This window comes from Anolis carolinensis, chromosome 2, assembly GCF_035594765.1.
Source record: "Anolis carolinensis isolate JA03-04 chromosome 2, rAnoCar3.1.pri, whole genome shotgun sequence".
NCBI lineage: Eukaryota > Metazoa > Chordata > Lepidosauria > Squamata > Dactyloidae > Anolis > Anolis carolinensis.
This window is the reverse complement of record NC_085842.1, coordinates 318,879,197-318,903,540: the sequence shown is the minus strand read 5'-3', so window position 1 is coordinate 318,903,540 and position 24,344 is coordinate 318,879,197. Positions and strand designations below refer to the sequence as shown.

Below are 24,344 nucleotides of genomic sequence, written 5' to 3'. Positions count from 1 at the left end.
ATGACTTTGGAGCCCATCTGCAGGCATCATATCCACTACAAGGACCATAGGTAGCTGTACATAGTTCACTTTAAATGGTTGTTTAGTAATTTCCAAAATCAGAGGGTTCTACTGAATAATCGAGGAAACCTCAAATATACAGAAGAGACAAACTACTGAATACGTGTCAGCTCTTTAAAATGTAGTACTTTTATTGTCCAAATCACAAAAAGTTGTAAATGCTATCCTGTAGAATTAAGAGCTTCAGTAGACACTAACTAACGCCATCATAAATTCTGCTTCGGTTTCTGTTATCATATCATTGTCTCTCGGGACCCCCTGTCCCTGTCATGAATTGCCCTTTATAATTTATTCAGCTTGTACTTGCCGGGTTCCTTTCTACTTATCATTCATCTTTACAGTTGTACATAAAATTAGATTGATCCGCCTCTGCCAGACCCGTCAAGAAGAGAAAAGTTGTCATTGAATAACACATAAAGCAAATGAAGACCCAATGACAGGCTTTTCTTGAATACCGTGGAAATTGTCCGCTGAGAACCAAATGAAAAAAAAAAAGGTGTCAAGAGAGACAGAAGGCGATAGAGAGATGCTAACCTTTGTAATCGGATTTTTTAATTTGCAATCAAAGTGCCAGGACCTCTGGGAACTCTTAACCTGCCTCCCAGTTAAAATAAAAGTTGAAAAAATTGTACTACTATGTCAGAGTTTGGAAGCTGTGCATGCTGTACATATTAGCCATGAGGCCCAAACTGATCCAGTTCCTCTTTGAGCTGTGGACTTTCTGACAAATCCTGCCATTGGTTGTGATGTTTCCTTGCATGGATCTCGGGGAAAGTCTACATGAATAAGAAAATCCAGATTCACTCCTTGCTGTCTTCATGATGTTCAGGAACTTCTGGTGAGCATCATGGGTTTTCCTCAGTTAGATGGTATAATGAAGTATGAATTTTTGGTTTACAGATGTTATGTTTAATTGTGTGTTTGTGTTTTAAAAGGGTAAGTATTACAGTTATTGCATCTCAGCACTCAGAGGATGGATGCCATGGAGAAGTAGGCAGAGACAACTGCCGTTTTGTTGAAAAAGTGCAGAGTTTAAAACAAGAGATTCAGTCTGTGCTCTGATGAGGCACAGGGAAGATTGATCCTAGGTTGAGGGGATCAAGGAGACTCAATTGTTCATTTTTGAGTCGGTTTGAAATAAGTTTGGTGACTTATTTAATGTAGTCTGTGTCCTGGTAAGGAACAGAGAATCTGTGATCGTATATCACAGGGTGACTGCAGTTTAAAAGTAGCAGAGGAAGAAGTTCTAACTACTTTAAGTAAAAGAAATGACTTAGGGAGTTTGTCTTACCTTATCCTAGTATTGTAACTGTTAATAAAAGTGCCTCTAAGTGAGAAACAACATTGTAACCACTAAGCTCTGTGCCTGAATAAACTTGTTATTGTTCCTCCAACATCAAAGCCTCTGTCGCATATATTATAAACCAAGTTGCGTTACCATCTAAAGTGAATAAGAAGAAGAAAGAAAAAAACATTTAAAAAGGTCTCCTCTCTGAGTCTTTGGTGGTTGCTTCTTTGCAAATTCTTTCAAACTACAGGAAAGGAGATTCCACTTGAACTCAAACTACAGGAAAGGAGATTCCACTTGAACATCAAGAAGAACTTCCTCACTGTGAGAGCTGTTCGACAGTGGAACTCTCTCCCCAGGGCCGTGGTGGAGGCTCCTTCTTTGGAGGCTTTTAAGCAGAGGCTGGATGGCCATCTGTCGGGGGTGCTTTGAATGCGATTTCCTGCTTCTTAGCAGGGGGTTGGACTGGATGGCCCATGTGGTCTCTTCCAACTCTACTATTCTATGATTCTATGATTCTATGAAATTGGAGGCAGCGGTGGGATAAAAAGATTCCCCCTGCCTGAAAGAACCTTAGTCGTTCTTAGTCCTTTACAAATGGACTTGATCAATTTTCAGGTAAAGTTGGGTTATACTGTGGAGTTTGCTGGAAACTCAGAAGCATCTGGCAATTTCAGAACTAGATCATGTCTGATTTGGTTTAGTTTGCTGTCCAGATGGGACATCAGTGCTGTCACCCTTTCTTATGCTCACTAGATCCCTTCCCCCTTTTTTCTGGTCCTGTCAGTGCTTTTGCTAATGCCAGAATGGGGCAACCATGAACTTGCTCAGAGCTCATGACTGGTGGCAATCCAGTGTGCCAATGCAGTTTGGACCCTTCTAGACTATGCGGACACCAATGTGGCACTGCAACCAGTTCTACAGGGTATGTGTAGCCATGAATAGCCATAGATTTAGTGGCCAGTTTATACTCACACATGGATCTAATGTATTGCTAGTAATACATGATGATCTGTTTGTATGTTCCTCTCAACTGATGGTGACCACATGGATTTTTCATAGGATTGTCATAGGCAAGGAATACTTAGAGACAGTTTTACCAGTGTCTTCCTCTTAAATCACGACCCAATATTCCTTGGTGGTGTCCCACCTAAGAAATGTGTTAAGTTTGCAAAATCAGACAGGATTCTGGTGCCTTTAGAGCAGGCATGAGCAAATGTCAACCCTCCAGGTGTTTTGGACTTCAACTCCAAAATTTGCCTAGGCCTGCTTTAGGGTATTTAGGCTTTCCCCAAAAATTACATAGCAGCACAACAGTCATATCCTGCTCCACCGCAAGTAGGGTACATTCTGATATGCAGGGCCGTAGCCAGAAAATTTTTTTGAGAGGGGTTTTGAAAATTTCAGGGGGGGGGGGGTTGAACCCCTAGCACACACCTCTCCCCGCTACAAACCTGTCAATATCTGCTTGAAATAGTGCCTGGAGGGACTCTTAATGTTTTGCATCTCATAGACTTAGCATGGGGATTTGGTTAACCAGTTAAAATTCATGAGTAAACCAGGTTTTTTTTATAACCTGAAAAATTTCGGGGGGGGGGGTTGAACCCCTAAAACCTCCCCCTCGCTACAGGCCTGCTGATATGGATATAAGTTCCAAGTAGAAAACTGATTTTGAATTGAATAAAAACCTACTTAGAGAGACTTTCTGAAGATACACAACAATATGGCTTTTATCGTCCATTTCCATTACAGGCCAGGGCATCCAAACAAATCTCAAACACTCTTTTTAACCCTAATGGGATCTGGAATTAATGACTCTATTTATTGACATTATTTATGAGTCACATTTAAAACTTGCCTTTCCCTATCACGACTAGGACACTAGTCTCCCAGATTACAAGCCAACATTCTTAAATAAGGTCTGACTTTGCCTAAAGAAATATGCTGCATTGAACAAAATAAGTAAGGCATTAAAGGAAGCAAATTTCAATAAAGGGAGCTAACCACCAATGTAAGTGACCATGCATGAAAAATAATGTGGGTTGGAGGAATGGACACCATGCAATATAACATTACAAGCATGACATGACACTTCATGAAGACCAGAGGGGAAAAGACAATATACTTCTCTGAAAACACAAGGATAGCAGAAATTCAGTCTCTAAGGGGCTTTCTTCTTAGTAGGTGTGGGATTAAAACTGGCAAGCTGTATTTAATTAGGTGCTGTATATACTCATGTATGAGTCAAGGGAAGGTTTTGGGGCCAAAACTATGGATTTTGATATAACCCAGGCACAGATTTTTATATAGCTCATGTCGAGGGTAGCTCTATGGGGAGGGAAAAGCACCAATGCCATCTCTGGGGGGCAGCCACCCCTGACAGATACTACCAGCATTTACGCACGCAGGCATTAAAGACTGCCAGATGTAGCTTACCACATTATCACACTGGGGCTTTAATGCGGCAGTTCCGTTTTTCTGGTGCTTGCAGAACTCTGGGAAATGTAGTTTTGGATGGGACCTTTTGAATACTCAGCTAGAGAGGTCCTCACCTTCCCAAACTACATTTCCCAGAATTCTGCAGGTGCCAGAAGAATGGGGATGCCCACGTTAAAGCCCCAGTGTGATAAGGTTTTTGGGGTTGTTTTTACTAAGATTTCTAGGCTTATACATGAGTATACAGGGTATGTTATGCTTATGAGCCAGACTCTCATGTTCTGATTACAGGTGCAGAGTTGAAAGTGTAAATCTACAACTCTCTTGCTGTAACAGTTCCACTAGCAAGCAGTTTGTTTATGGGCATACTTCAAATGGCTGCTTATGATACCTAAAGTCCTATACATTTCATGTCCAAACAATTGAGCAGATTCCATGGCCGGAATCACCGGGTTGCTGTGAGTCTTTTGGGCTGTATGGCCATGTTCCAGAAGCTTTCGGGACTGGGCTATGGCACAGGCTGGTGAGCAGCTGCTGCAATAAATCACTCTGACCATGAGGTCATGAGTTCGAGGCCAGCCTGTGGCGGGGTGAGCACCCGTCAATTAAAAATAAAATATAGCCCCTGCTAGTTGCTGACCTAGCAACCCGAAAGATAGTTGCATCTATCAAGTAGGAAATAAGGTACCACTTATAAAAAGTGGGGAGGCAAGTTTAACTAATTTACGACGTTGGAATGAGGAAGTGCCGCCAGAGTGGATGATGAAGTAGCTGCTCCCCCCTGTGGCCAGAATCGAACATCCCCTCAGGAGAAGGTTAAATTGCTTCTGCGTCTGTCTGTCTCTGTCTCGGTTCGATGTGTTTATGGGCATTGAATGTTTGCCCTATATATATATAGTGTGATCTGCCCTGAATCCCCTTCGGGGTGAGAAGGGCGGAATATAAATACTGTAAATAATAAATATAAATATTCTCTCCTGACGTTTTGCCCATATCTGTGGCAGGCATCCTCAGAGATTGTGAGGTATACCTCACATACCTCACAACCTCTGAGGATGCCTGCAACAGATATGGGCAAAAAGTCAGGAGATAAAGCTTCTGGAACATGGCCATACATCCCAAAAGACTCACAACAACCCAATTGGGCAGGTTAGATGTCCCTGTATAACCACCCCAAGCTCGGTGGCAGAGACTCCTTCACGACAGGTCCTATATCCCAGGATCTGATCCCAGATTTTCTACTTTAAACTGGATTATATGAGTCCACATTGCCAGATTATCTGGCAAAACCTGGGATCAGATCCTCGTATACAGGGCCTGTCTGGAAGGGTCCTCATCCTGGACTTTGTAATTCACTTTCCAGTGAAGACCGAATGGCCTGTCTTTATTGTCCTTCTGCCATCAGGCTGACTTAAAAAAAAAAGAAAATTCTTTAAAATAGAAGGTTGGTGGCCTTATAATAGATACTGGATCAATTTACAAATTTAATTTTTTGACCTCATTGGATAAACACCCCCAATAACTCTGTGATCCAACATGTTGATTTGCATAGCAGAACAAGCAGACAGTTTAAATTATAGCATATCTTGTTGTGTTTTATTGTGTTTGTGGGTTTAGTGTAAATCGCCTCAAACACTCACTGAGTAGAGAGGTGACTCAGAAATCCTTTTCTGACATGCACATGAATTTCAGCATTAATATCGTATGTGTGTCCTGGATACAACTGCCAAGAAAATACACAGAGAAATTTGATTCAACGCATCCGCGAATACATTGACCCAATTTTTGGTGTGTAGTGAATACGATTTGTTCATTTGAATACGATCTAGTCAACTGAGCTCAGCCTGCTGACATAATCTATCTAGCAAAACATACAAGCAATGTTGGTCCTGCACATTCTCCCAGGTGCACACGTGCACAGCTGTGCACACTTCCCCAGGTGCATAATATGTCTGCACACCTTGGATAGGAAACACAGCCCTTTTTAGCATTTAATGAGATATACACACACAGACAGGCAAAGATGAGATTACTCATTTCTACCACTCCATAAGAATAATGCAGAAATTCTTGATGGGAGAACATCTATTATTGAAAGTATATGTTAAAGCATGTACAGATATTTCATGGAGATTTTAGCAACATATGGGAAGAAATGGAAGAGACTCCAATCTGGACAACCAGCACTGAAATAATGATCCTCCGCCATCACTTTTACTGGAATGGAAGACCTTATTGTTTGAATGCTCGATCATTGTCTCTCAAAGTAGTTACTTTACTCTTCACTCAACAATGGAAAATAGAAGGTTGGTGGACAGCAAAAGAGACTGAAAGATGGTCTTAAAGCTAATAATAATAATAATAAAACTTTATTTATACTCCGCCACCATCTCCCTGTGGGGACTCGGGGTGGCTTACATGGGGCAACGGCCCAAACAACATAAGGACAAAATATAAACAACATAGTACAAATCACAATATAAAAAAGATAAAACAGTAATATAATATATCAATTAAAACCACAATACAGGATAAAAAAATACATTTAAAACACATAAATGGTAAGACCGTGATAAATACAAGATAGATTATTAAAAACCCTCTGGGGCTGATTAATTAATGACTGTATCTCCAAAGGCCTGCCAAAACATCCAAGTCTTCAGTTGTTTCCTGAAGAAAGATTCTGCTAATCTTTGCAGAAGGAAGGAGGGATCACTAATGTTGTATGAAAAAAACCATGAATTGCTGGATTTTTTGAGAGAACTTAATACATTATGACCTATTTGTCTTCATACTTGATATCTATGGTTTCACTTATCCATGCTCCAAAAAATTCCACTCCCAGAAATATCCATGGGCCTGTCTAGGTTCTCCAGTGGAACTCTGTAATGTATTTCTGGCCCAAATACAGTCAAAATAAAGGGTTTGCTATTATCCTCAGTTTCAGGTATCCATGCAGGCACCTTGGGTTGTATCTCTTGCAGATACGGGTCATATAGTAATTCTGGGGTTGTTGTGTGTTTTCCAGGCAGTATGGCCATGTTCTAGAAGTATTCTCTCCTGACGTTTCACCCACATCTATGGCAGGCATCCTCAGAGGTTGTGAGGTAACCTCACAACCTCTGAGGATGCCTACCATAGATGTGGGCGAAACGTCAGGAGAGAATACTTCTGGAACATGGCCATACAGCCCGGAAAACACACAACAACCCTGTGATCCCAACAGTAATTCTGGGATTTGTCCCCCAAAACAAGCAAAAGCACTATTTGCAGAGACACATATGACACAAAATTGGCACTTACTTTCTATACAAAAATAATATAGCAAAATATTTTGAAATGAGCAAAGGCAAAAACTATGCAGGAATATTTGCTTGTTCACACAATGGAGAAAACTACCAAGGCAAACACAGGGATCATATTGTTGATGATGTGCATTCTTACTGTAGAAGTTGTCATTCCCTGTTGATGGGGAAGCCTGAGATAAAATGAGGCTCAAAATAAGCAGCTGATTATTCTGAAAGGATCTCTTCTACGGCTTCCAGCAGCAGGGAATTGTATGTATGCATGCCCGCACACACCTTTACCCCAAAGCCGGACACTTAGCAGCGTCAACTCCTCACTCCAAAGCTCTTTCGACTGGAACACCGAGAGTGAATTCTCTTTGCATTCCAGGAGATGTTGGCATGGGGATGGGAGCAGCCAATCTTTACCTAGTGAAATGGAACTTTTAATGTTTACAAAAGAGATAGGACTCAGGTGTTTCATCTCAGCTGGCAAGCCTTGAAATACTGTCAAACTAACTAAAAAGACACACACACAAAGCAAGATTCTGGTAATGGGAAACTGCTTCTTCTCCTTCCTGCCTTCACTCCCGCCCCACACACACATACACACTTTTGTCCTACAGTTGTGTTGGCAGAATTATGGGATCCCTTGAACCATGGTGCCAGTGTCCAGAGAGTTTGCAAGTGGGGAAAAAGATCTCCCCAGGCTTCCGCCTTTGCTCCTAAATCTGCTCCCCTCCCTGCCCATTCCCCATTCCTCTTTCATCTCTTTTTTTATTATTTTTAAAAATTAACTTTAGAAACAAGGCAAGTTTCCACCCCCCAGGGAACAATTAGATCTGTTTTTCTTCAAAAAGGAGTCTTAAGGGCATAGCAAATGGTTTGTGTGCGTTCAGCACATTCGTCGAGCCTTTTACTCATCTGCTGCTGCTGACCCAACTACAACTGACATTAGGAGGGCATGGCTTCTGGAAAAAAGAGAGGGAGAGAGAAGCCAGATGTAAGCATTTGCCTAAGCTTGAGGTGACACAATCAGCAAAATCCAAACGTATGTCTCTATCAAAGACTATGGCATGGAGGTTGGGCACATAAATCTCACTTTCACCATCCTTTTAGCTCTTTGATGAGCAGAGGGCTTCATGGAAACCTTGCTCCACCATTAGCGTTAGCACATGGCTCCTATTCTCACCATTGAATTATGCAGGAAATGCCTGATAACTTAAACTCATGTTCTGAAAGAGTAGTGGTTGGATTAACAGTGGAAGGTCCATCAAGTTCCCTAAAAGAATAGCAAACTAGCAAAGGTAGAAAATACAATAATGAGGAATGCTAAATCGTTTTAATAAATTTGACAAAACTTTGATGGTGTACAGGAAGACTCCCATACCCATAGGAAGCAAATTCTTGGCTGAGTTGTGATCACCTGAAATCATAGACATGACAAAACACCATATAAATACCACAAAATTGAGCTGAAGAGCCTAGAGGTTTGTAGTTATACCCTCTATAGCAGTCGTTCTCAACCTGTGGGTCCCCAGGTGTTTTAGCTTACAATTCCCAGAAACGCCAGCCAGTTTACCAGCTGTTAGGATTTCTATTGGAATTTACTAGCTTCTCCTATGTCTAACCTCTGGCAGAAGTCTCCTGGAGGAATCTCCTAGAGGAATTCGAAAATTAGTAGAAAGACTATTTTTCCCTGGACATGGGTAAGCAAAACCGAGAACATGACTTTTGTGGTTATAGGGGTTTTACCATTTATGATATTCTCCATAGAAAACATTAATAAAACTTCCTAAATAAAATAAAAAGAAGATTTTATGGCTCTCAGAAGGCCAAGACATCCTGATGAAAGGCCAAGACTAAAGTTCACCTGGGGGTGATGTTTATAAGACTTGGGACTAAGGTGCCAACTGAACTCAAACTATAGAAACCATCCAAGGTCTATTTGAACATCCTATATGAGTGAAAAAAATGAATCGAACACCAACAATATGTGATTCAATTAGAGCTGATAAAAAAAATATCTGGGAAGTTTCAAATTTGAGGTCAACACCTGCAGGTTTACAAAAAAAAACATTTCATTGAACAACTAAGAAAAAAATCAAAGGCATGTCTTAATGGGAGAATTGTCCTTAAAACTAGGTCTTTGGTGATTTGTACATGCTTACTTCTGGCTCCAGGGCCTGGATGAAAACCAACTGAAATTCTAAAGAAGTAAATAGTCAAAGAACCAGGGGGAATAGGCATCTGTAGCAAAAGTGAAAACAAAACTAAAATTACTCTTCTGGCTGAGTTTTGGAAATAGGGAGCTTGCCTTTTTCTAACCTGAAAATCCTCATTTTCTGGGAGAAGCCTCTGTACTATCTATAGCAGAGTCCCCAAACTAAGGCCTGTAGGCCGGATGTGGCCCTCCAAGGTCTTGTACCCAGCTCTTGCCCTAAACTTTATACTTAGGCTCAGCCTAAATCTGAAACGACTTGAAGACACACAAAAACAAGAATTCTAACTAACTTGACTCTCTCATCAGCTATATTTATGGTTTATTAAATTGTTCTTCATTTTAAATATTGCATTGTTCTTTTGTGTGATATTTGCACTTCAAATAAGATATGTGCAGTATGCATAGGAATTCATGTTTTTTTTTTAAACTATAGTCCAGTCCACCAACAGTCTGAGGGATCATGAATGTGCAATATGTATAGGAATTCGTTCATATTTTTTTCAAACTATAGTCCAGTCTAACAACAGTCTGAGGGACCATGAACTAGCCCTTGGCTTAAAAAAATTGAGGACTCCTGATCTATAGGATTAGTGTGTAATGTACCACCGTACAGTCAAGAAAATCCCAATTTTCATAACTTGCCAAGAAATCAAAGACGATACTGGGATGGCATTTCTTTCATCCCCTTGCCTTTTCTCCAAGGTGTGGATTGTAATGGATCCTGGCATCTGAAAGGGACTGAAAATGCTGAAGTGAACAGTTTGCTATTTTCTGGTCTTTCTCCTCGGGAGCATTAATAGTGCTTTGGTGAGGTAATGCAAATACTCTCTTCCTTCTACCATATGATTTGATCCTTCTTAGCAAAGAAAGAAAATGGGGGAGGGAGAAAAGCTAGATAGTATCATGTTTGTTAGACATTATATCACCTTCTTTGGATCATAAGCAAAAGCTGATCTGGAGAGTCTAATTACATTTCACAATATTGTCCTCTGATATTAACCTTAGAGTTGGAGAAACAGGAGGTAGGAAGTGAGTTAAGTTGTAATTTAGATGTGGAATGGTTTACCCTTTAAAATGTAAGTGTAATAATGCAACAATAGCAACATCAGAAAAGACATAAAGGATTCCAGTAGTAGCACCTTTGTTTTGTGCCTTCAAGTTGTCTCTCATTTATGGTGAGTCAAAGGAAAATCTGACATGGGTTTTCTTGGAAGGATTTGTTCAAAAGCATTTGTTTCCTTCTGAAGCTGAGAAAGTGCAGTGTGCCCAAGGTCACCCAGTAAGTTTCCATGGTCAAGTGGGGATTTGAACCCTGGTCTCCCGAGTGTCATAGTCCAAACACTTGAACAATTGCACCTCTTCCCTTGAGACTACATAAAGAAAAAAAGTTCCTTACTTAAAGCTTTATGCACTCCAGTCTACTCCATCAACCTGTAAGTGACAAAAGCTTATAGTAGAAACTATTTCTCCCAGCAAGATCCAAAGCAAAAGGTGCTACCACATTCATTAAAAATTGTACACTCAATCAAACTAGCACAACCAGAGGCCTAGTATTAGATATTACCAGTTGGTATTTTGGACCATCCATAGTTTGGGTTCTATCCAAGAATGTATACATGATTGTGCAAGCTGGACAGTGGAGAAAGCTGATATGAAGAGAAATATGGTGCTGGGGAAAGGTCCTTTGGATACCATGCCAAACAATGATCCCAAGCTTGAATGCTCCCTAGAAGCAAGATGACTAAACCAAGACTGTCATACTCTGGACATATTCTGAGAAGACCTGACTCATTAGAAAAGACAAATATGCTTGGTAAAGTGGAAGGAAGTAGGAAAAGAGGAGGACCATATTACAAAGAGACCACAATCCTGTGTTTGAAAGACCTAATCAGGACTCCTTTTAAGAAGGTGACTTGGAGGTCTTTCATTCATGGGACCACAATAAGTAAAATATGTCTTGATGGCAAAAAACAACAAAGAAGGGACAATGAATATTAAATGCCTTCCGAAAAATAATTTCTTCCACATTTCCTATATCGTCACATCTAGATCACAATGACTTCCTTTCCAAGATCATGGGGATGAATTTCTAATATGGCACTTTCTATCACTGTAGATTTATCAAAAAATTTTGCAAAACATACATGCAAATCCAGAAAGATAACGCAACTACAGATGACTCAACTCGTCTGCTTGCTCTCTGAAATTCTTCCCCCTCTGACCAACAGACCACTCACCTAATTTATCTGAAAATGCCAGTGGTTGTCCCTCCGTATGAAGGATTAGCACAGATTAAGGGAGGGACGGTGTTAATTGTAGGTGGGGGGAAGAGAGCAAAGCGTCTCCTCAATCTGTTCTTGATTTCCCCTGTGTACGTCTGGCTGGTAATAAGCTTCCTTTAATCTGGGAAGCCCCTTGGTGATATCAGCACCACGGACAGCAATATTGATTGCTTTTGAGAAACCATCACAGCTGCTCACCCAAATTACCTTTGATATGTGACCTTTAATGTAATTACTGCAACATCAAAGCATTTCTATAAATTATTAAAGGACTAATATACTTCATCATCCCACCATTCTATTATATGTAAAATATAAACAACTGCCAGAAAACATGTCACACATTTGAATCGCCCAATGCGCAAGTTGACTTGAATGTGTTTCACATTTCCAGAAGATGGCAGATAAGACTCAAAGGAAGTGTCCCAAACCCTTATCTTCATGAGTGGAGGGCAAGGCAAAATTTACAGAAGCTTGCCAAAAGATGCATATCTTTTCCCCTCCTCATAATATAAAACAATAACAAGAAAATAATAATAATAATAATAATAATAATAATAATAATAATAATAATAATAATAACTTTATTTATATACCCCCCTATCTCCCAGATAGGACTCAGAGCGGTTTCCAATCATAAAAAAAACACAAACATTACATAACAAACATAATAACACATTATTAAGCAAAGTAAAAATACAATTATAGAAATAAATAACACTTACATGACCTGATCAAGGGGACGGGAACCATAAACCCAATATATTAAAATGTATCATTTTAAGTTAGAGAAATCTTGTGCAATATATTCAGGCCCAGAAAACACACACATATGTGCATACAGAAATGTATGTGAAACAAGAAATATAAGAAGAAGATGAAGAAGAAGAAGAAGAAGAAGAAGAAGAAGAAGAAGAAGAGGAGGAGGAGGAGGAGGAGGAGGAGGAGGAGGAGGAGGAGGAAGAAGAAGAAGAGGAAAAAGAAGAAGAAGAGGAAGAAGAAGAAGAAGAAGAAGAAGAACAACAACAACAACAACAACAACAACAACAACATGTTTATTTGTTGCCCACCTCTCCTTATGGCTCAAAAAGACTTTGTCAATTCACATATTTACGGGGAATTTGGAAGCTATGCAATGCTCTGTTGACTGGTATTGCACCCTACTTATGCAGAAATATATAAAGCATATAAAGGCCCCAACTAATTATGGAAAAATATAGGCAGAGAATCATGCAATACTTTATTTAAAAAATAAGACTATGCAGCTGGGAGAAAAGAGCTTGAACAACACAGGGGCCAAATAGAGCCTTGGTGTTTATATTTACATCTAGATTGCTTTAGGAATGCCTTGGCTGAAGATTTTAAAGAAAGGGACAAGAACACAAATTGTAATTGCTAAATGGGATTGAAAAAAAAGTATATGAATGAACGAGGAAGGGTTAGGTTGCTCCTTTCCCTTTCCTTATTCTCAGTCCTACCTATCTCACTCACTATTTCTGGATTGTTTTATCTTTAACTTCTCTCCATTATTATTAGTGATGCTACCTAGATGCTGTCAGAACAAGAAATTGTTACCAGCTTTTAAAAAAACATGTCAACAGAGTATGCTGTCTTTTTGCCCACCCTATTGACCTAAGAAAGTTTTCCTATTTTATGGCATTGAACTATGGCTGATATTACTCCAGCATGTTATGAACCACTGTTAGCATTTGCCATAAATCGTATACACTCATAGGCCTGCTTACACTCTCACACAATATAAAATGGGATATAGGGTTACTATAGGACAAGGACTGTTTCCCTTAAATCAAATATGTCATTAACATCAGAGATGGTGATCAGATAGTTCTTCAGATGTGTTTGGCCTACAAATTCCAGCAGCCTTAAGCAAAGGATAAGAAATATTGGGACAGCTCCATGGTTTCTGGAGTGCTGGATAATTCTCATCTGTTGTTTAGATATGGATGTAATATTTGTTTTGGTGATAAATAATCAATGTTTGGAAATGTTATTTGCCTCCAACTTCAACTTCAAAAATGCCTCACACATCATATGTTAATGTGGGATTTGTGTATTGATAGTGTTTAAATGCAATTTGTGCCATGCTTGTATTGCAACTGATTGCATCATCCAGAATGTACCATAATGTGGAAAGAGTTAATTGCCAAGAAGCTATGATGACCTTGATGTGGGGCTGGAAGTAGGGAGTATCCAGACACAAGTGTTTGTGCATAACGATTGCGTCAGTTCAGTTGAGTTCTGTCTGCCTAGAGTTCGAGTCAAGTTCTGTTGGAGAACAGAACAGTCTTGTGTTCATCTGTTGTCTGCAAGTCTGTTTGTGTTGATTACTGCTGAATACAGTAAAACTTTGTAAATACTTTTACCAATGTCTCTGAGTTTCTCTTCATTCTGCGTTCCACTGCTTCCATCCAACTAGAGCTGCACTGCAAATACTCTGACATCATAACCAGTCATCATGTTGGTGTGGCATGGCAACTATGGGAGTTGTAGTCTCCAAATGAACTCTCTCAGTCTCTATAACTAAATGTGTCCATGATTCTTTCTGCTCAGAAAGAAGGTAAAATAATGTCTTGCATACTCCTCAATAAGAGCCTACATGTATTATTGTAGACTTAGGCCCCTCCTACACTGTCCTATATCAGGATCTGTCCCCAGATTACCTGCTTACCCCAGATTTTATGGTAGTGGAGACGCATATAATCCAGTTCAAAGCAAATAACCTGGGATACGGACAGTGTAGAAGGGGCCTCAGTAATACAGGTTGCTATTGGGACTCCAATAAAAGGTAGTAGTATGAGAAGAAAGGATAGGCTGCCCCATAGTTAGCCTAGCTACTTCAATGGTGACAAAAATGCCATCTTCCTTGCATTGTATTGCCTTAAACATTATCTATAACATGGATAGGACCTCTGTCCATGCTTTAGCCGTTGTCTCTTTTCAGCAACAGAAAACTGGAATTTTGGAAGTGAGCACAAACCAACATGAATACTGCTGCCCTGCATTGAGTTACAGAATAGTATCAACAGATGTTGATGAAGGTATATCTGGGTGATTTGCGGAAGACAGAAAATATGGGCTGTGTCACAGCAAGACTTTACATGGTTGAGAAGAGTGTACATGATGTGAGATGCTTCCTTAGGATTAGACTAAGGTCAAAAAGAGAAGTTGGGAAAACCTAACTTCTGAATTTTGGAGAAATTCAGAAGTTAGGTATATCTAATTTCTCTTTGGTGGTGTCAGAACTGGCTCACTCAATGCAATAACCAGACAATTTGTTGTCTTTAGTCAAAGGATAACCATCCAATTCAATCCAAATACATAGATGCTTTAGTTTGTAGTATCCTAGAATAGCAGGTCCAAAATCTGGGTCCCCAAGATGTTGTATGGCTGAGCTTTGCCCATATTGGCTAAGATTTCTAAAAATTGTAGTCCTATACATCTGGGGATACAACTTTGGGACCCAAAACCATGACTTTTATCTCCTAATGTATCCTTTCTGCAATGTTCTATCACAGCATTACAACTGATTTCTCATATTCTAAAACAAGATAAATTACGTGAAGCAGGGAGCCACACAATAATGTGAGCCTAACATTAAGAAACACTGAAATTTCCCTATAGTGTACATATGTTGGGTTGTATACATGCAAAAACAGTTCCAGAACAACAAGGTGAAGAATACAACTTTGGTTTTAATGGCAGATCTATCATAGTTGCTCTACTTTTTAATTATAGTGTTAGCTACCTATAACTGCTAAGCACAGTTTAGAAATAGGATTCAGCCAGTGGAGAGCTCCCATACAACCTTGTGGAAACCTGGCAGAGTAGCCATTAAAACCAAACAGCTCCAGTTAAAACCAAGGGAGGATTTCCTGCTCTACCAATCCAGAGCCAGCATTTGCAAATGTCTGCAAAACTTTTTTTTCAAAAATATGGCTGAAATAAGAAAGTTAAACTTTAGGAAGTAAAAGATATAGATCTGAAGGTCCACCATACAATGGGGTGATGAATCCACTTCACATTTCAGTCTGAACTCTCAAGGAGGTAGCAAAAGTCCTGAACCTGTTTGGGAGACAGGGTTCAGAGCCTCGGATAGCAGCTTGAAAGCCCAGAGTGAATTCACAGCCTCACTAACGTCAGAGATAAAAGCTGACACTGATTTGTTTGGGAACCGTACCCTGCTTGTCACCATTACATTGAAGACATTTTGTTGAATCAACACCTCTAGAGACAATGCAATATGGCATGGGGGGCAGCAGGGAGTCTAGAGATAACCGTTTTCCTATAGATTTAGGAGGCTAACTACAAATACACCTCATGCTCCTTTAGTTTTGGTGTGTGCATCTCTAATAAAATACAGTCAGTAAAATCTAACATCTCTCTGAAGTACCAATTGCATTTTCCATTGGCTTTTTCCCTTCTTTTTCAAAAAGCCGTTTCTTACAGGTGAAGCAGAGACTGCAGGAAGATAAAATAGAAAGGAAAAGCTTGTCCATTAGCAGGACCAATAAACATGGAACCACTTCTATCACTGCTATCATTGTAGATTGGTTTGGAGGTATTTTGTCCCTTACAAAAGAAAGAGCATCAAGATCATATGAGCGAATGCAGACATAGCATTGTGTTCATTCTGATAACAAATCACAGCAGAAAAGATCAAGCTAAGGGATGATAAATTACACATTTGTATTTGGTGACCCTAGGTGGTGATGAACAAAGCATTGTTGATAGGCACAGAATTGTAAGTTACTTGGGTTAGGAACAATCTGGAACCCCAAACTCTAAAACAATCATAGCAGAAATCTACAAGAATCAGAGGTTGACATTTGAGCAATGCTCCGGTTTTAGTAAGCAAACACACATAGCACAGCACTTAAGCAAGATCATATTAAATGTTCATGTTCTGCGCCCACGCCCAGTTTTGAAGACTATTTAATCCTCACATCTTGGGACTCTTAATGTTCTTCTAGTTAAGTTGACCTAAGTCAACACTTGCTTCATGTCAGAATCAAATATTAAACCTAACTTTATTATAGGAGAGTTATTTCTGGCTTGACAATTTGCAAAACATTCCAGATAAGACTTTGGCATAGATGGTAATACTTCGCAGTATAGTGGGAGTCAACACTATAGATTTCAACATGCATAGGATTGTGTTCTCAAATCTTGACATTTATGCACCCATGATTAACATTGATGGTGGGGTGGAGTTGAACCCAAGAGTGTGGACTGAAGATTTTCCTGCCCCACTGGAACTATAACTTCTATCTAGTTAGTTTGACCACTTTTATCTGTAGGAAGTGAAACAGCATCAACCAGACACTGAATGTTATACTATGGTCAGATACTGATTTTCTAGTTTTCTATATATCTTGTTGATCCAGATGAGCCTCTAGAATAGGGGTTGAGATCATGTAGCCTTCCAACTGTTGTTCAACTCCAACTCCAACTCCCAGCATTACTCAACATTGATTAGAACTGCTGGGAGCTGCAGTCCAATGACATCTGAAAGGCTACGTATCTCCCCCAGTTATAGAAGACCAGGAGTTTTTTAAAAGATGTACATTGGATTGAGAAGAAGAGAAGGCTCTCTTTGTATTGCTCAACCCTATCTACCTTTCTCTACATCCTCTCATGTCCATCGTGCCCTGCTAGATAATGACCTGTTTTTTCCAACTCACATAATCCTAAAAATCCAGAATCCCATTAGTTATCAGGATCATTTTCTTGGTAACTCAACATCCCAAATTGCCACTGTAAAGTTATTTCAGTAAAAAGTAGAACATTCCTCCCCCCTCCCACCAACAATAGACACTCCCATTCTGAAGATCTCGCAAAAGATAGCCAGCACAATCTGGCCCATGTGTCCTCCTCCACTTTGTGCCATTCAAAGCTAAACCAAGGCAATATGGATTTCATTTCTCCATCGTGAACCAGATTTCTGAGGAGTAATCAGACGCCATTAGAACAGGAACCACACCATTATGAAATGGTGTCAGTTGAAAAAGCAATCTAGACTCACCCCTGGCAGTGTCTTCTGTTCATGCAGTGCACTCTGGGCTTTAAGAGCAGACTCCCTTTCACAGTATGTTAGGAAGGCACAGCCTGTAAAAGAAAGAAAGAAGGCAAGAAAAGAGTCAGAAATACACTGGAACAGATCAAGGTTGGACCTCATCCATCATCCTATTTCCATGGTGGACCTCCTGGTGATTGTCAAGAACCCACCATGAATCCTTCCATTGGGCATTTTGAGGTACATTGCCTTTTTAATGATGCAACATTCAAAACTAGAATCGGTAGATCAGATAGTACAACTACCTGGATGTACTTAGAGACACTTTGAACAAGCTCCATATGTTTCTTTGATTTTCTTACTTAATATAAGTAAAGACTGCAGCAACATAAGAAATCAACTTGCAAAGGAAATATTAGCCATCTGGCTCAAATCTATATCTTTATCATCTATAGCAGGGGTCCTCAAACCTTTTAAGTGGAGGGCCGATTCACAGTCCCTCAGACTGTTAGGGGGCCAGATTATGATGAAATAGTCCAAAATTAAGATTGTTGTTGTTGTGTGCCTTCAAGGCATTTCAGACTTAGGTCAACCGTACATCTAAAGAGGCCAGGTAGACAATCTCATAAGACCATAGGTAAGCAAAGAGACCTCCAAAGACCATGTAGGTGGTCTCATAAGACCATACGTAAGGAAAGAGGCCCCCAAAGGCCATCTAGACAATCTCATAAAGCCATAGGTAAAAGGACCCTCAAAGGCCATCTAGACAGTCTTATAGGACTATAGGTAAGGAAAGTGACCTCCAAAAGCCATCTAGATGGTCTCATAAGGCCATAGCTAAGCAAAGAGACCTTCAAAGACCATCTAGACTATCTCATAAGACCATAGGTAAGCAAAAAGACCTCCAAAGACCAGGTAGACTTAGGTCAAGCCTAAGTCTAAAGTTTAGGACAGGGGCCAGATAAATGACCTTGGAGGGTCGCATCCGGCCCACGGGCCTTAGTTTGGGGACCCCTGATCTATAGCAATGGTTTTCAACCTGTGGGTCCCCAGGTGCTTTGGCCTACAACTCCCAGAAATCCCACCCAGTTTACCAGATGTTAGGACTTCTGGGAGTTGAAGGCCAAAACATCTGGGGACACACAGGTTGAGAATCACGGATCTATAGGTTCATTTACACTGTAGAATCAATGCAGTTTGATACAACTTTACCTTCCATGGCTCCTGGGATTTTTAGTTTGGTGAGTTAACAGCACTCTGGCAGAAAAGGCAAAAGCCCTTTTAAAACCACAACTCTCATGATTCCATTGCACCAAGCCATGCCAACTGGAGTTTGCATCAAATTGCCTTTATTCTATAATGTAGATGCACCCTACATCTATAGCAACATCAATCTGTATATTTACATGTATTATATCTGTGAATGTGTGGGTGTAAATTGCTAGCTCCACCATTATGTCTCCTCTGCCCTTCTCTAGAGCATCCACACTTCAAACACAATGGCAAGCAGAAGCAGTATGCCAGATGGAAGCAAGTAGAAGTGTTGTAAAAAGATATGTATAGAGAGCTTTTTACAAAAGGTAAACCCCTTACAGCTAACCAATTACAGGAAAAATTAGAAGAGTTAAGACCACCCTGGTTTCAAATTGCTCAAGTAACTGCATCGCACAATATACACAGATCGTTAGCTGGGAGCTTTAACGACATAGGAAACTCCATGTGAAAATAATTCTCTCAAAACTAGAGGACCAATTTCAAGCATGTATAAAGCGATTATAGAGGATTCGTTTGGTACCCAAAAGGCGGTGAAACTAATTTGGAAATCAAATCAAAGGTGGAGATACAATTGAGAGAACAACTTTGGGGTGGAGGAACGGACTACATAAACATATACCATGTATACTCTTGTATATCTTGATCTCACATATAAGTCAAAGCAGATTTGGGGGGAGGCATTATAGATTTCGATATGACTCAGGTGAGAGCCATTCTTTTAGGTTCTTCTTTTAGGTTTTCCCAGAATAGACTACATTTTTGCCTTTCACCACTCTACTTAGAAAGAGGATGACTCAAAAAAAGAGTTAAAGTACGTAAGCACGTACATCAACACGCAGATAAGTTGACTGAGGTCTTTTTCATTAAAATTTCTAGACTCATGCATGAGTATAGGGTACATCAATTTCTGCTCTTTCCAAAGTAGTAGTAACTTTTAAAAAGTTCAGAAATGGCCTTTAATGTCCGTTAAATTATACAAAATTAATAATGCAATCTCACAAAAATGCCAGGGACGGTTTGATTATAGGAACCTTGCAATTTATACAAGTCTTTTGCCCTAAGGTTAAATATTTTTGGGGAGGAATCTAATCTGGTTAAATCAAATGATAAAGCAAATATCATTTTTAATTAATAATATCAATTTTTGATGAGGAAAAGGTAGGACGGCCACAAAGTTCTGATCTCAATCCTGATTGGAGCTTCCAGAGCCGATGTAGCATGATCCCGGTAAAAGCAGATGGATTATTTTTCTGACGTTGCCTGGTTAGGCTCTGTCGGATTGCTCTAACTGAAAAATTGAGAATCAAAACTCAATTTACAAGGAGAAAAAACAGCAAAAGATAACTTTGCGGAAATATGGAATCCATCAGTATCTCAGGTTTTGGACAGTAGGTTACCCAAATGAGAGCTCAACTATGTAATTTGTTAAATTGCCTCTGCGTCTGTCTCTGTCTCGGTTCTATGTGTATATGGGCATTGAATGTTTGCCCTATATGTATATGTGATCCGCCCTGAGTCCCCTTCGGGGTGAGAAGGGCGGAATATAAATACTGTAAATAAATAAATAAATAAATAAATAAATAAATAAATAAATTGCTGTTAGTGTTGTAAGACCATTTTGTTTTATTTTTAAATGGATTGCTGGAATTAACCAATACAATTATGGATTATTATCTACCAGCAGTATCCAAATTTGATAGAAAACAAAGGTTTGTCTACTGGAGGGAGGGGGAGGGCATGAGAACATTGCATCCCTAAATGAAATTTTTCTTAAATCCTCAAATTTCTAGCATTGCAGCTATTTAAAACCAGTGGAGCAAAGGCATCCAAAGGCAAAGTGACCAAGTGAATGTGAGCACAGGAAATAAATGGTGTGAATATATGAACGTTTCATATTAATTTGACCAATGTCCTCATTTCTCCCCTCCCTATAGCTATGACATCTGATTAGATATGTCCTTCATGCTGTGTCTATCAGAAAAAAGAAATGCAACCTTTCAAGGACGGAGAAAGTACTCCCATGGGGGAAGGATACAACAAAGGCAGATTCACTTTAGGAGTCTTTCTCCCATCAGCAATACTTGTAAAAAGTATACTTACTTCCTATAAGTTACTAGAGCAAAGATGAGGAATGTATGGCCACTGAAGTTCTCACCTAACCCTCAAAGCATTCCAAACACCAAAATATGTTTTTCAAATGTTCAGCATTATTTTCAGGTAATTTGTGTCCCAAACCTACACTGAAAGCTGCAAAGATCCTCAAAATTATAACCATACAGTTCCTCACAAATGCCTCCATTTCCACCATAAATCATCTCAAAATGGCAACAGAGGTGATGTGGTCTCACTCCCAGCCACCATTTTCAAAACCATACTTCCTTAACCCAGGCCTACCTATCGATCATGAGAATGCTGGCATCTCATGAAATGACAACTCTTATAATTTCACAGCATTGAGCCATGACAGTTAAATTGGTGTCAACCTACATTAATTCCACAATATAGATGCACGCTAAGAATATATCTCCAGTATTACAAGCAGACAGATGACTTTTGAGTCCTTTGCTTCTAAACCTTTAGTTCAGGGATGGACATCAATAGCATATTAATGGCTCACTTTCCTGTTCCCAGATCTTGCAGTCCAAGTAGTGACAAAGCAACTGATCTTCTGGCTTTAATAAATGAGTGTTTTCATGTTATTTATTTATTAACTTTATTTCTCCCAGACGTTGGAACTCCCTCCCTAGGAATACCTGAATGGCCCCATCCTTGATCTCCTTTCATCAGAAAGTAAAAACATTTTATGCCATAACGGTGCTACATCATGAAGAGTGGTGATTATTGTGGTGATTATTGTGTTACTGTATAGTCCTCTGATTTGGAAAGGTAGCATTATTGTATGGGCCATCATTATATTGGTGACTTATCCTCTGTTTTTATAAAGTGCATAATGTTTCAATTTCGTTCCTGGTTACAGAAGTGGAGTTGTGCATGAATTGTCTGTTTGCACTGCAGGTTGCATATTGTACATGCAAAAGAGCATTTGGTTGCACTTCCAGCTACCCAGAGTCTCAGTTCATTAGCAAGGTGGCATTGCACCGTCATTGTGCAACCCTGAAGATGCAAGGTTACACTCTAGGTGCATCTACATTGTAGAATTAATTCAGATTGACACCACTTTAACTGTTGTGGAATAATAATAATAATAATAATAATAATAATAATAATAATAATAATAACTTTATTTTTATACCCCGCCCCATCTCCCCGAAGGGACTCGGGGCGGCTTACATGGGGCCTTGCCCGATAAAACAATCAAATATCAAAACACAGCAATAAAACAGTTATCCAATAAAAACATCAATTACAGTAAAAACAATAGTTAAAATCAACATAAAACATACAATATTAACACTGGAGACTAATTCATAGAACCCAGGCAACGTGCAACATGTGCTGAAATGGGCCGAAATGGGGAAGGTAATTTCACAGTTGAAATGGACAAAGTGCAATATAACATTGGCAACACCTCATGGAATCATGGAAGCATAGTTTTACAAGATCTTTAGCTTTCTCTGCTGATGCCTCACCAAACTACAACTCTCAGGATTCCATAGCATTAAGCCATGGAAGTTAAAGTGGTGTCAAACTGCATTAATTCTGAAGTGTAGATGTACCCACTGTCTCCATGATGTAAGATCTCAGCCATGGTTTCATAAGCCAGAAGTGCTGACTATAATTTCAGAACAGCCAGGGCAAGATTTCCAGAAACCAGGGGGTTAAGATTTGAACATTCCTCCCTGTCTCTTCCCATCAATAAAGACATGGACATTTGCTTGATCTGCATGATTTATTGAGGCCAGCTTGTCATGCTTCAGAATTTGGGTTACACCACTGCATAATCTGAATTTATTTTAGTTATTTCTTTATGATCACAGTATAGGCTGTGCTGGCAATGAGAGATGGGATGAAAGTTGCTTGTGACTCTCTTTGCCAGTGGATCAATATTTTACAGGCAGGAGAATAGGGACTTGCAGCTGGAGGGAAGGGAAGAAAGCCTAATGACTTGAGAATGGTCCTTAAAAGATAGTCACTTGGTAATCAAAGGGGAAGCTATGCTTAAGATTTAATTTTGGTGTTAAATCATGCACTGAGTGCTCTCCGCTGACCAAACAATGAGCGCAGATTCTGTCACTGGTAGCAAACCCAGAGTAGTTGATATAGTCTAATTAGGCTCATCATAGCACACCATTGGAGAGATAAACTATAGAGTGTAAAGCTCCCGTAATGGTAGCTATATATTTCCTCTTCTGGTGATGGTCCCCATGACAGATGAGAGTAATGAAGTTCTGCAATGCTCCTCACACTGTGACTGTAATTCAGATGTTGCAGGTGGCAAAATCCTCCTTTCATTGTAAAAACAGCATCCCTCTCCACTGCCCAGACCCATTTGGAGACAATGAGTTATTGGAGGGAGGGGTCCGGACAAAAAATGTTGCCTTCAGACATTGGAGGTTTTAAGGACAAAGAACTCCCTGCTTCCCTGGATGCATAAAAGCAGCACTTCGATGTACGGATGGGCTTTCAGACAAGGAGAAAATGTTCCCAGTTGGGCTGCTGACCAGCAGACTCTCCAGAGAACCAGTAATAGAGAAAACGGGATATCTCAGAGTCTATCCATCAATCATTCCATTTCACCTTTCTCCTCAAAGCATTCAGGCAAGAATGCTGTTGATGGTGTAAGTTTATCTAAGTGTCACTTGCACATATGTATAGGCAAGATGTAGGGAACTATTCTGAACCCTTTTGAGAACCATTTGAAACCTCTCCCTGGCAGCAGCAGCTGTTTACTGGTATGAAATGGAATGAAAGATCAATTCTGACAATGGAGATGTGGCAGGTCTAGTCGTGGTGGGGAAGGACAAAGAAAATATTCCATTTGTAAGCGTGCCACATTTCTACTTCTACTTTGGGGCCTAAATATCCTAAAGACTCCAGATTCCATTAGATCTTGGAAGATAAGCAGTGTCAGCCCTGGTTGGTACATGGATAGGAGACTGCCAATGGATATCAGGTGCTGTAGGCTATATTGAAGAGGAATCTCTGCAATGAATTAATTAAAAATAAAGATCAACACAATGAGTTGGCTTGACATTTCATTCCACATTGACTCATGTAATGTTGGCATGCAATATGAAGCTGTACAATCTGGAAAGCTGGGGTCTAATTTTTACCTGGGTAGGACAAATCCTGGAGATCATTCTAGCTTCTTTAAAAGATGACTGTTTTTATAACATATTGGGAAGTGCCTTGATTTAGATAGCAGAAAACATTCCTCTTGGCACCTCATGGACTGTGAGCTTGGCAAGGAGGGACCTGGTCCAACATCTCACTTCCTCACCACTGGACAGCTCTTTCAGCTTCAACATACACATCTGGAAACTCCCAGCCAGTAATTAAC

General features: G+C 39.8%; 1 protein-coding gene across 9 annotated transcripts in view; it reads right to left on the bottom strand.

The window, feature by feature from the left end:
- celf4 (CUGBP Elav-like family member 4) overlaps positions 1-24,344 on the bottom strand; it is a 920,473-nt gene that overhangs the window by 750,560 nt on the left and 145,569 nt on the right. For all 9 annotated transcript variants that reach the window (XR_010003933.1, XM_062974278.1, XM_062974282.1 and 6 more), the window contains exon 2: positions 17,618-17,700. Coding sequence is in view for 8 of the 9 variants with exons in the window: in XM_062974278.1 (XP_062830348.1) it covers positions 17,618-17,700 (83 nt within the window). In the remaining variant the exon portion in view is untranslated. The remainder of the gene's footprint in view (positions 1-17,617; positions 17,701-24,344) is intronic.